Here is a 14,010-nt window from a genome sequence, read left to right as displayed (position 1 = left end):
AGGATAAAATTCACAGAAACCCATATACACGCGGAGGGCAGTTGGCTGACATTTGCATTGGTCAGAGATGATCGCCTTAGAATGTGCATGGTCAATTGTTCAACAGCGCCGATAGGAGACAGCGAGTGGCTTCTGATTTTCTGTCCGTCGAGGGCAGACGCTCGTACAGAATGTTTCAGTGAACACTTTCAAAATTTCTTGAAGGCTGCCTGTGGCAGATAGCACGATTCTAACTACGCGTACAAAAAAATTCAAATGCATAATCGACTAATTTACAAAAATCCCTAATTAACTTTGTAACTAATTACCTTATGGCCCATATTGCAATTTACAAATTCGTCTAGCCGGGGAGTTCGCTTCGCAAAGCGGATCCACTTGGAGCGAATTCTCCGGATGACACCAGTTCCGAGCACTCTTGTTTTAGGGAGCGCTAAAAACAATTATTCTTAATTATAAAGGTTATAAGTTATTTTCTTTCCTCCCCGCATCACATAAAATTGATAAGAAATTTTATTTTTGCTGAATAAATTCAAGTTGTGTCTTGTTCTTCATTAAAAGCAGTTTTTCTTTAACAATGTGTGTTAAATTGGTTGCCGGTCGTTGCCGGCAATTGGCTATCATGTGCTGGCGGTAGAGCCTGTGCTTGTCTTGTGGAAATGTGCGCATGACGACCGGTCGAAAACACGGGCACTCTGTGCATCCGCAGCTGAGGCGGACAATACATGCGCACCAGTCTCGTCCTGCACATTCAAGTCACTGTCGCATTTCTTGCAGTGCACGATAGAGCACGTCTTCCCTCTGCTCTTCCACGTAAAAAAACGGGAAGTGTACTAAGCGATTCCCGCCCTGTCGCCGGAATGTTTCTGGAGCGGCGGGCAACGGCTGATGGCTGCTTGACCTCGATTCAGAAGGCGCTCAATGGCGGCGGGCCTGTGGCGGCCCCTGGTGGCGCGGTGCGCAGACTGTTCGCTGTAAAAGGTCTTATTCATTTACACTGACACACGCGAGATGTTTATTTAACGTTAAGTCATCGAATGACGATACCCATTGCCGCGCATTGAACATTTACTGCGTGCGAGCCGACAGCGTCGCTGTTTACTGAGCACGAACCGACTGTGGTGGCATAAAGTGCCTACGTGGCATTGCGCTGCTAAGCCCGAGGGTGCAGTATCGAATTCCGGCCGCCCTTGAGTTGGGGGCGAAATTTTAAAAAAAGGCTTCCTTGTACCATGCACTGGGCGCATGTTAATGACCCCCAGATGGCCGCTTTAATCCGGAATCTCCCACTGTACGACGAGACTCGTAATGACATCGTTGTTTTGGCACGTAAAACCCCAGAATGTAATTGTTTAAGTCATACGAGGAGGCTGGGAGCACGAAACTACAAGCACGGGCTGCTTCCCGTGCATGGCCCTGGGAGAGGCACCAAGCTGTAGAACAGATTTATGACTTTCCAAGCGAATCAGCCTTTCTTTTGACGCAGTTGCAGCATGTGTTGAAAAAACATGGCGATCCCTCGCCTCCCTTGAGAATACAATCGCGTACTCACTGCGACTAGCATGCTAAGTGTGTCGACAGGCAAGCCTGTCCAAGTTTCGTTAGAGAGTTTGGTCTTTGTCTCTCTGATCGCGATATACGACAATTTTATTATACTAACCGCAGTGCGGCAGGAAGACAACCAACAAAGACGAAGTGAACAGACTTTGCCACTGCGACAGTACACCTAACCACCGTCGCCGCCATAGCCTGCGCGAGTAGCGTTTCAATTTCTTCACTTGGTAGCCACAATAATGACCGTCATTCTCTGCGGCGTGCTAAATTTGCGCGGTAGAATAAACCGCCGCCTTCACTCGCTTCCTTTCAGTGGTCGGCATGATTCGCCTTCAGACATGAGTGAGATGCGTTGTTTCGCAGGGCAACAGCAGCTCTTCCGAGTGTAAGCACGCACTGGTAAGGTCAACGACCTGTAACGCACCTGCCACGGAATCGTGTGCCTGAGTCTTTTACTCCCGGCCAGACTGGCCTATAGTTGCGCTTCATCATTTTGCTTCGCTTTACTGACCGATGAAAGACGACGGATAATTTTGCGAAACTGTACGCAAGAGTGCTCAGTGACTCGGAGGAAGCGAAGCCAGAATCCGACAGGTTGCCCACCCCTGTACTTTGCGCACTTTACCGGCAGTTTCAATGGCACAGTATATACGCAAGCCAGCAAGCGAGCGGCGGCGGAAGGGAGAAGCTTGCGCGTCGGCATACCGCGAACCGCGCCATTTCGCATACGAGCGCCAACCACCGTTCCACGCAGTGCACAGCCGACGCGGCTGCGGGTATGCGCGTATACCCCTGGTATGTATTCGAGTGCGCGACAGTGCTAAATGCGGAAAAAAAAAACCGCGCCGCGTGCGGCAGTCGTGAATGCGCAAACACGCAGGTGCTCGCGCACGCGCGTCCCTGGCAAAGCCGGCTGCCTCCGTGGGACCGATATGCAGCGGCAGGGAAGAAGCGAACGCGAGCGCGCGCGGCTGGCTGCAGCCTCATTAGCATCTCAATGGGTGGGAGGCCTTCAGAGACAGGCCCCCAACTGGAGCGGCCATTTGCGTTGTGCGCGCGCGCGTGCAGAGAGTCCGCTTTTGCCTAATGAAGCGGATGCGTGTACCTGCGAGCGGACACGGCAAGCACTAACCCCCCTCCTTTCTCTCTCTCTCTTTCTTCCTGGCTGATTTTCTGCGTGCATTGTTATGACCGCGCCGTAGGGTCGAGTGTGGACGCCTCAAATTGGGGTCGTGGCTATGGCCCACACAGACGTGTTTTATGAGCTATTAATTATTCTCATTAGCATCGAAATGAGGACGCAATGGAGAGAAACGGCTCGAGAACGGCAGCCGAGTCGTGCGGCGTAAACGCGTGCACTGCCCTTGCGTGCATGCGTTCGCGCTGCCAGCGTATTCGCGCGTGCGCTTGGGTTTGAACGTATACATACGTGGGCATGCGTGCGTGCATATGTGTGTTTGTTCGTCGTGGTTGTGCGTGCGCGCGGAAATTCCTACGCAATGAAAAAAAAAAAGGCTATACGTGAACGACATGGAAAGCCGCGCGCAATGTGCACTTAGGCTGTAGCTTGCTACGTCTTATGGCTAAATGAGCATTTGCGTTTCTGACTGCACCGGCTAACTTAAAGCGCCAGGAAAATTATCATTCTGCGTTTGCTCCATGTATCAAATGTACACAGCAGCCTTGATGATTTCGTCATAATCCGCCGCGTCAAGCTCGTATGCAGTTGTAGTGGACGTACTGCCAGACACCATGCAGCCTCGCATGTTTCCTTTCTATGGTGATGGGCGTTTGAAAAAAAGGCTTGACCCGATCGCATGCGAGGCCTAACATATGCTTGTGGAATGTCATTTAGCTACGTGTGCGCTTGCTCACGTTTGGGCAACGTTTCTAAAGACAGTGCGCCATCTTGAACCCAGTGCAACCTTGGGTTGAGCAAAATAACGCTATTGATTGGTGCTTACAGCTAGCAGGGCGGGTGGACCAATGCCAGGATATATAGAAAGTATAGCCAATTATGGCCGAAAATGGTAGCTTGATATGCCAGAAGGCGACTTGAAAGCTGAAGATGGGTGGCCACGCCTTCCTCAAATTTCTGAAGTAGGTCCGTGTGACGGGATATATTACGTCTGTGGTTGAATAATTGTCACTTCATATTATCACAGGGTTGCGTCCTAACACAAAATAAAACTCCAAATAACTTTTGTATAATTTTGATGCTTAACGCACACTATCTAAGGTGGGATTTACCTGCAGTAATGTTAAAGTTTGAGAAAATAACATGGAATTTGTGAATGACATTATAAAATATCGTAATTGGATCACGGTTCCGGCATGAAATTAAAAAAAAAAAGAAGTTAGGTCTTCGTGCTATGCCCCTAATGAGCTGCAATTTTTGCCCCTAACAAACGCCAGGGGGTTACCGGAGTACACAATCCACCAGTCTATACCGTGGCTTTGACATTGCTTAATGAGCTTTCAATATTGGGATGTTAAGCTAAACTGCTACAGCACCTGGTCCATCTTTCAAGCTATCACGGTTGAACACAGCTTTCCTGTTCAGTTGACGGACGGCCAGGAACGAAGCACCGTTTAAGAGTTTACGTAATATCGTATATAGCAAATGCACAGCGTGTCTCTAGGGAGAAGAAAAGAAAACCAGAGCCAGAATTATGGCCAAGGCAGCATGCAGAAGCGGATGCTTTTCAACCTGTGAGCCGAAGCATACGTTCTGAGGTCGAGTGCTGAATTTCATTTTTGCGTATATTAACGCAGCGGTTAAAGGGACACTAAAGGTTACTATTAAGTCAACGTGGACTGTTGAAATACCATCACAGAAACCTCGAAACGCTTGTTTCGTGCCAAGGAGAGACTTATTTTAAGAAAAAATGCGTTCTGAAGCGTCCGCGTACCTCTAGCGCAGTTCAAATCGCCCGCCCTCCGATCGAGGAGTACTGACATCATGGTCTCATAGTGACGTTGCGCCATCGGTGAGTAGAACGGCGTCCGCAGACGGCGCTACGGCTTTTCTGCGCAAAACGCGAACGCGCGGCCAGAAACAGAGCCAAGACAGAGCCGACAGCAGAGCGAAAGCGGGAGTATGGTGGCTAGCGGAAGGAGAAACGAATTACGTCCCACATTACGTCCCACGGCACACGGAGAGTCCGTTTTCGTTAAACTATAGGCTGCGGCGAGCTCGCAGCGTGGTCGGCGTGGTCTATGAGAAGCGACGAGCCTTTTCGCACTCGCAACAGGGCATAAAAATATGCGAATCGACGCAAAACTCGGCCTAGAAACGTGCTTCGCCACAGCTAGGGCTCAATACGACCCAAGCTGGCACGACCCAGATGTCGTTTCCCGCACTGCCACCAGGCGCCGCTACTATACCTCAAACTCCAGCGCAAGACGCCCATAAGCTGGTACTTCATTCTATGACGCTAACTTCGACGCTCGTCGCAATGGACCCTGACACCGACAGATTGGCTCGCGATGGTGGGCTCAACTTCAGCGATTTGAGCACCGACGAGCGCGACCTGCTGCTGAGGGCTCGCACTGCCAGCGTCGTTGCGTACTACGACGGCGGCCTCGACACCGGCTCTCCGGAGCGGGAAAGCAACGAGGGCTTCCCACGACATCACATGGACGTGGCATTCTCGCTGCTTGTTCCAAATGAAAGTTTCGCGAGCCAGCAGAACTCTCACAGCACGACGCGATAACGAAACTACTGAAACTCCAAAGCGTGCGCGGCGCAGAGTCGAGCGCGCAGAGTCGAGCGAAAACGAAACCTTTCGAACACCCATATTACTGAAGGGTAACGTCAAAATGTTATTTTTTCTTAGAATCGAATAGACGTAGACAAGTAGCATTTTTTTCCGTCTTATAATCGAATGAAATGATATTTTTAATACGAGTAGTTGAGTATTAGTAACACAAATTATGAGGAGTCCTTTCGTCATCGGGCTAGTACCGGAATGTCGCTGGGGGGTCTCAAATCGTGTCATGCATTTACCTCAATTTCTCGGTTACTAAAGCTCTGTTCGCGATTATATTGACGCCTTAGACCTTCTAGAACATTGCTCTACCACTTTAACTTGAGTTTCTGGTAACCTTTAGTGTCCCTTTAACAGTGCCTTTCTTTCCTTAGGTTGTGAAATTTCACGTTGAGGTCATTTGCAACACTGACTCAATGACTGCGGCATTGTGACGCAGAGCACGACGTCGCTGGTTCGAACTATAGTGATGCGGCTGCATTCCGTTGAGAGCGGAATGCAAAAAGAAAAAAAACGCTGGCGTAATAAGATCTGATAAGTTTATATAAACCCGAGAAGGTGACGATTAGTGTGGAACTCTCTTTCCTGTGGTGTCTCTAATCGCCTCTGAGAAGCTTTGGAGCATCAGACTCGATCAATCACGTTCGTTAAATGGACGCTAAAGAGATAAAAAATAGATTTAGCTGTATTGGTAAAGAACTCTTCTCAAATACCAACGAAGCCACTCTTACCGTTAGAAGTAGCGCGGTAAGCCAGAAAAGAGGTAAGGAACAAAGACGAGTGGCGACGCCGCCTTGAAGTTCCGGCACCAGCGCCCCGTGACGTCATAGATTTTGACGGCGCCTGCTCTTACCTCGTTAATTATTTAACGCTGAACATGGACTATACATTGTATTTTGAAAGCAGCCAAAGAAGAGCAAGATTTCCAGGAATTCTACTGTATACCTTCACGACAGACGAAACACAAGAAAATACTTTGAAATCCGTGACGTCGCGCTAACCTACCGGCGCTATGGGGTTTCGGCGCTAGATTTAAAAAAAATATATATATAATAGAAGTATATGTCCCCAAATTTCTTTTTTATAGCTTTGAATTGTGTCCACTACAAGAGTAAAAGATAACCTCGCGGCCGAGTACGAACATTCCACTGCGGGAGAAGACGGGAAAGAAGAGGAGTGAAGTATATGCAATACTTTCCAATGGTCCGCACATCCTTAAGTAAAATTGAATTCTGCGGTTTTACGTTCTAAAACCACGATTTGATTATGAGGCACACCACAGTGGGTTCTTGGACCACATTGCATGGGTTCCTTAACGTGTAACCAATGCGTGGTACACGGGCGTTCTTGCTTATCATCCCCATCAAAATGCGGCTGCCGCGGCCAGGATTCGATCCCGCACCCTCGGGCTTAGTAGCGCAGTGCCACTGCCACTAGGCCACCACAGTGGGTCGCACATTGTTCATCTGTTAGAAATAACCGAACATAAATACAGCTATCACAACTTCATTAAAACTTTGCTGCTTAGTCTCCGCACATGCACTTCCTTTTCTTCTGTCACCGCGAAATTACTGCTCAGAATGTATTTCGAAAAAAGCGAAGTAAATAATTACGTTCTTAGATTTCTCATTGTTCGCAGAACACGATTAGAAGAAAAGAAATCCGCCTCCATTGCACCCTATGAAAGTGGATGTAGAGCGAAGCTTCTACCAACGTTATAGGCGACGTCAGACAAGCGCCATCACCACAAGCAACGTCCGTCACACGCGCACGCACTTGTGCGGTATTGTAGCATACATCCGCATTATTCTAGACCATCCGCCAAGCGCGAGTGCCTTGTTGAACTAGTTGAATTTTTCAAAGGAAATTGCGTCAGACAATTCGTAAGGTACGACTTAGACCCAAGCGGCAGACATGATAGCTTCGGATTTTAATTCGTATATACGAGAAAACGTAATTCTGTTAGGCGGAAACTCGAAGACAAAGCCTTTTTCTAGCTGCCGTCGCCTAACGTTTGTCTGTATGGCCGCGGCCGTTAGGTGGCAGTATTGTTTTCGCACAGTGTTTGGCATAATGTCGATTACGCTCGCAACACCTGTTCGACAGATGCAACGGGCAGAGCATCCACGCATCAATGACACATACACTGTGTGCACACGCCCGTGTGCGGAAATGCAACACACATCTTCATTCTTCTATAGGCGCTCCGCCAAGCGCAAGTGCAACATTGAAGTAACTGAATTTTCAAAGTAAATTGCGTCACGAACTTCTTAAAATACGACTTGCACACACACAGGATAGCACAAAATTCGAACATACGAGAAAACGTAATTATGTTACGCGGATACCCAAAGATAAAACCCTTTTCCAGCTGCCGTTTTAGGTTTGAGTGGCCGCGGCCTTTAGGTGGCAGTACTGTTTTTGGGTGAGCACAGAAAGAGCCCACAAAAAAGTCCCGACCAACTAGAGGCTAATAGCTTCTCCGCAAAAAGAAATTAATGGTGATAAACAGGTGCCACGATGAGAATGCGCTTGAACGCTACACCGATTGCTTGTACAGCGCAAATGCGATTAGCTCGCTTTCGCAAGCTTCTCGGTGCTTCATTTCGCATACACAGCTGCCTTCCATACAACGAAAATAGATTTATAAATTTGCTCTGTCGAGCGACAAAATGTAATTCTTTTTTTCAGAGGAAGTGGAAACTGGCACACGGGGTATACAAGCCGCAGCTGCGGCAAGTTGGAAAATGCAGCGCTGCTTGCCTTTTTCTTTTTTTTTTCGTATACTTGTTATTCCTTTTCTATACCATCAGCTATTTTCAGGCACGCAGCGCCGACACTGCAGCCGACGTATACGTCACACGCGCGCGCGAATAAGTACGGACAAAGAGCGATGAAATTTAAAGCCAGTGAAAAATGAGGATTGCGATTGCAGCGCCCTGCATGCACACAGCTTTGCAAGAGAATTAGTGCATAGGCGACACACAGGAGGGCAAACTTAGCGCGAATGCGTGTGATGGAACAGAACGTCTACTTGGTGTACGGGGATCCGAAAGTGCGAGTCATCGCGGGAGGCGGCCGTCACTTTTGCCGTACGTGCTACGTTTAAACACTTATGTTTATGGTGTGCGAAAATGATGCGATGAACTGCATGGCCGACGTATTGCGCCCATTGCATCGGCACCGGCTGCTGATCCGGCGAAGGTGAGACAAATGCGCCCGGTATACGCAAAACTGTCAACAAATATTCGCGTATAGCGCATGTACCTAATTATATAAGGCTGAAAGCGTCTGTTTACAGGTGTTTCCCAGCTTTCTGTGTATCACGCCCTATGCGCTGACAAAAACTTGCTTATAGGCGTCTGCACACGTGCACCTATATATCAAATATAACAGACACGCTTGTCATCTCACCTTTCTAATCTTATACTGGTATTTTGGCGAACTCTCAACACCCTTTCGTTGCTTGACAACCGACAACCGGCGCAAGAATTGTTAGCGGGATATTGCGCGCTTCCCATGAAACAAAAATGGTAGGCGACCCTAATCTGTGACTTATACCCATGTCACGCCGTCATGTTAAGTGCACTTACGGGGAATGAACTTCGGAACCTTGAGTGACACTTTAGGCTACGCGGTGCTAAACGAGAAAACAGGGCGCACTCGTACTGAAAAACAATGACGACAGACTAAAACCATGTTTTTTGAAGATGCAGATGAAAGTAAAAAGAAAAAGCATTCTAAAAAGCAATTGCTTTAGTTGTATTATAAATTAAAAAAAAAACAATCTTAATCTATATTTACTCAACAAAAAACGAAAATATTTTTATCGTAAGAGTGTTACGAGTCAAGGCGGGCCAAGACGAATGCGTAGCCAATCCAAAACAAGATGGTGGCGTGCGGCGAGGCAGCATTTGATCCTGCTAGAACAGGATGTCGGCGAGTTCTGTTCTCATTCTGTTAAAAGCTGTTCAACAGCTAGGATGAACGTTTGTGTCCTTTTTCTATGCATTACATTTTGTATCGTTGAAACCACTGGCGGCGAGGCTAGGCACTCGACCAGCAAAGTGCGTTCCGTGAACGCACTCCGACCGGAGTGCACTCTGCTGCGAGTATGCTTCGCTTGCGGCGTTTAAATTTGGGAAATTTAGATTTGGGATTTAGATTTTCTGACAGACAACTCCGTCGACGTCGGACGCCGACGCCAAATTCGTGCGACATGGGGCCCTTGACGCTGTCGCGTTAAAGGCTCGGTGAAGTCGGATAGAAACGGATGCATGCAATGATGCGATACTTATACGTGGTGTCAAAAGGCTGCTTAACAACAAAATACATGCAGGGACTTCTTTGAAAATGCTCTCGTATATTCGCGTTGGGGCTGTGAACAATGGCAGTGAGGATGGTCGCACTAGGTGTACGTGCAAGGTGAAATAGTCACACCTAGACACTTTGTCATAACACTTGTCATAACAAGCTAAGTAACACTAACGTGAGAAGTGCGCTCTGTGAAGCATGCAGTCATCGTGGCCACTATTTTGAGATGCCAGCACGTTAAGACATGGCGCAAACAAGAAATCTGACAGCATGACGGGCGCATGTCGCGCCGAACAACACTTCGATAACGGTGATAGACCCGTGAAAAATGTTCCCCTTCAAAAAGCAAAACAATGTATGCGGGATAATATGGTGCACTGGCGTCATCGTGGTTGCTGCGTGCAGACGCTATACTAACATGGCGAGAAGCTGGGTCTGGGACGTCACGTGAAAACTTTCTATTGCTGACGTCAATGTATCTTTGTCCACCACACCACGCTTGTTTAGTAAGTATAAGCAAATGCGTTCTGCAATTTATCTGGCCTACGAAACTATGAGCCTTACTTCAGGTAATAGTTTAATATACCGGGCGATCATTTTTAAGTTTTATGGTATTTTTAAAAATAGCAGAAGAGTTGTGATCTGGGTCAGTTGGTACATATTCTTGAGATGTCAACCAGTCAAAAGACGAGGAAGCTGGTGTCACCCTGCAAATTCATTTCAAGTGGATACGTGTTGCAAGCTCACCGGCTACAATTCGTAAATTGCAAGATGCGCCGTAAAATAATTGATTAAGAACTCAATTACTGAATTTTGCTTAATTATTTCAATATGTGTTTCGATTTCTCTTGCTAGTAGTGTCCACCTCTTCGAACAATCCAATTTAAGGACAATCATTAAGCTATCTGCCATAGGCGATTTTTAAACATTCCTTAAAACAAAAAGGATCACCCTGTATATGTATCATTTGTAAGGATGGGCAAATATTCAAAATTTTGAATACGAATCGAACACTACACGCTAACCATTTATCTGCTTTTTTTTTTAAATACCTCTTTGCCATTTTCAAATATTCGAACGTAACCACATATTTTGCAATAACTGAATGTTAAAGTCTAGTTACTTTTCTCCGTCTGCTACATAAATTAAGAATCAGAAATTGTCAGAAGTGAGACGACTAAATTTTTCGAAGCAGCGCACAAACAAAATTGGTGATGCAAGCTCTGCTTTCGGTTTTGCGGTGCAATACTTCGTGACAACCTGTGATTCTTGTTTGTATTTCACTATTTAGCGCTCTGGCAGTCTGGGCATGTAGCTGCCTTTTTTTTTTCTTCTTTTACGCTACAACCCGTGAGGTTTTCTTTGCAACGGGCGTTTTTACGTGTTTTTACGGCACACACGTTTTTCAGCAGCCTTAGTTTTTTTTCTTTTTTTTACTTTTCCCGAAAGTTTAGATCTCTTTTCGGCAGCTATTTACTCAGCGCTTTAATGCGATTAGCATACCTTGGGAACTTTACGCACTTTCAGGGGACTATCTGCCTGTCTATTTTACGACTCGGAGTAGCGTTTAGGCCAGGAATCCTCCAGGCACAGGGATGAGTACGTCCGGGAGTAGGAGCGAAAGAAAAGGGTTTGTTTTACATTATTTACCCTGGCTTCAGATATGTAAGCCCCCTCCATGTAGAAGCACTTTAAATGTTTGCGCCGCTACATGTTTGAGCACACATCTGCAGGGCACTTCAGGGCGTATCACTGCTTTAAGGGGGCCGCTCTAAAGCAGTTCATTTCAATATAGGTGACGAGACTAGAGAACCTGATGACTGTGTCTCGGCCAATCACAATCGCTGAATAGTTCGCGCAATCCCACCCAGGACGTCGCAGCGTTCTGCCGGACAATGATGCGCGACCGCCCCCGCATACGAGGTAACCATGTGGCAATTTGGGAAACCGAAGCCGAAACAGTTCCGACTGGAGTCCTCCACGTTGGCCCCTTGTATCAATTAGTGGGCTCTCCGTCACGGTTCCATGGTGTGTGAGCTGTATTCAGGTAAACCTTACAATTCCAGGACTTCAGAAAAAGTAGGACTTGCCATCATCAGCACTCAAGCAACTTACTTTACACCTCTTGTACGAGAAATACAGCGACTGCACATACGTCTATACTGATGGCTCAACTACATGTATACCAGTTCCGGTGGCGCTGTACTTATACCAACAATGGAAATAACCCAGCGGTTCAAAACTTTCCATATCACTACGCCTACAGCTGCAGAGCTCGCGGCTCTCCGCGACGCGCTTCATGTGATAAATGCCGAAAGTCCTCGAAAATTGGCAGTCTTCTGCGATTCAATGCCGGCCTTGCAATGTGTGCAGTCGTTTCTCCGACGTGGAACTCACGATCAGCTCACGTTTGAAATCGTGGAAGCTGTCCACCACTTGAGAGAAACAGGTGATGATATCTTATTTCAATGGATACCAGATCATTGTGGTATCATTGGAAATGATGGCGCAGATAAGGCAGATCGGACGTCAAACAAAGAAGACCGCTGCGTCCCCATTCCTCTCTCAAGGACCGACGCTGCGAGACAACTTCGCATTCTAGCACACACGCTCTCCTTAGCAGAGGGAAATACCGCACATACAAGGCGCACCAGACTGCACAGATTGCAACTGCACAAACACTGCAACTCAGACCTCCGGCCGGACTGCACCGACGCGAAGTGTCTCTTCTGTGTCGGTTGTGGCTGGGAGTTACCTTCAAGAAAGCTTACTCAGCACTAATTGGAATGGATAATAGTCCTGCATGTGATGTTTGCGGATGCGAGGAGAAAACTGACCACTTATTGTGCCACTGTCCTCAATTTAAAGCACAAAGACGATCTTTGTCCAACACATTCAGGAAACTAGATGGTTGTCATCTGAGTGAACAGACAGTGCTAGAGCACCGTCCCCACCGAAGATCGGCTCAGAAGGCAGTGAAGGCACTTTTATGCTTTCTGAGAACGTCTGGTTTGCACGAGCAGCTTTGACTCAATGACTCTCTGTGCACGTCTCTATACTCTCTCTTCCCCTTCTCCACTCCCCCAGTGTAGGGTAGCCAACCAGACTCTTGACTGGTTAACATCCCTGGCTTCCTTTTCTCTATCTATCTATCTATCTATCTATCTATCTATCTATCTATCTATCTATCTATCTATCTATCTATCTATCTATCTATCTATCTATCTATCTATCTATCTATCTATCTATCTATCTATCCGTGACGGCCAGGTTGTCGGGGTCAGGAGGCTGGCCTTCGCGGTAGTTATCGCTTCCACGGAGGGCGGTGGTTGTCGCCTCGAAGTGAGCTCCTTTGTTTGCGCGTCACAGTCTATGTCGGTCCCGTCGCCGTCTGGGTGGGTGCTGATGAAGGGGCTGCCTTGTGGGAAACACCTAAGGAATGTCGTTTGCTGTTTTGAGACGTAACACTATCTAACCATTTTCCCGCCAACTTGAGTCACTTGGTAGTCTATGGTCTAATGGGTACAGCAACGGGCCGCTGTGCTGTGGGGACAGGGTTCGGAACCAACCGTCGGACCAACTTGAATCACCAGGTATGTGTCATTAGGTGCACACTAAACAATCCAATACCCTTAAGATTGCGAAAAGGTGTTTTTTCAAATTTACATTATTAGTTAAACCCATTTAGCAGCCATTTTACTCAAAACGACGGATAGTAAGGCTGTCTGCGAGAAACTCAAAGCGCAACAAGAATTAGTGCTATACGAAGAAAAATATTAAACTTTGGAATTTTAGGTGTCAAAATCACGACATCAAGCTCGCCGCAGTGGAGCACTCCGGGCTAATTTTGCCCACTTGGGGTTCTTTAACGTGCAATCAATGAACGGTACACGGGTGTTTTACGCGCAAGAGTGCATGCCCCGTCTAGGAAATTGGCGAGATTATGTGTGTCGCCGCGGGGGATGCAAGCGCCGCAGGAGGAAAGCGCCTGGACGTGGAGGAGAGAATCGCGCACCGGGGAAAGTACGGAAGAGCGCGCTGAGATTGATGATAATGATAAGGATTGGTTTAGTGGCATCCCCTTTGAAATGGGGCCGTCAAAAATAGTCACCTAGCCTGCTTGATTTAATGAGGTATGCTATAAATGTTTTTATCCAGAATTTCTGCATACATCTCCTTAATTTTTATTTTTATTAAAAATCTACCTTTACCGCTAGCCACGACTGTAAGAGATCCGGTCATCAATCTCTTTCTTGCTTTTTTTCACTAATACTATAAAATTCTCTTGCTTATCTCGACTGCTGACCGGTGGACGCTACCGTTCACTTTAAACCCAAGCGCTTCTGGAAGGCGTACGTTACCTATGTTTCTCACT

The 14,010-nt window shown here is 47.2% G+C and overlaps 1 protein-coding gene across 2 annotated transcripts in view; it reads left to right on the top strand.

The window, feature by feature from the left end:
• Window positions 1-8,320: 8,320 nt before the first annotated feature.
• The window catches only part of LOC142572640 (uncharacterized), a 177,079-nt gene continuing 171,389 nt past the window's right edge, over window positions 8,321-14,010 (top strand). The window contains exon 1 of one of the 2 annotated variants that reach the window (XM_075681895.1): window positions 8,321-8,413. In XM_075681895.1, the coding sequence (XP_075538010.1) occupies window positions 8,329-8,413 (85 nt within the window). In that variant the 5' untranslated portion in view covers window positions 8,321-8,328. The other variant, XM_075681900.1, reaches the window with a different exon arrangement.

The sequence above is a fragment of the Dermacentor variabilis genome, chromosome 2 (genome assembly GCF_050947875.1).
Source record: "Dermacentor variabilis isolate Ectoservices chromosome 2, ASM5094787v1, whole genome shotgun sequence".
In the NCBI taxonomy this organism is placed as follows: Eukaryota; Metazoa; Arthropoda; class Arachnida; order Ixodida; family Ixodidae; genus Dermacentor; species Dermacentor variabilis.
This window is presented reverse-complemented; position numbering and strand designations above follow the sequence as displayed.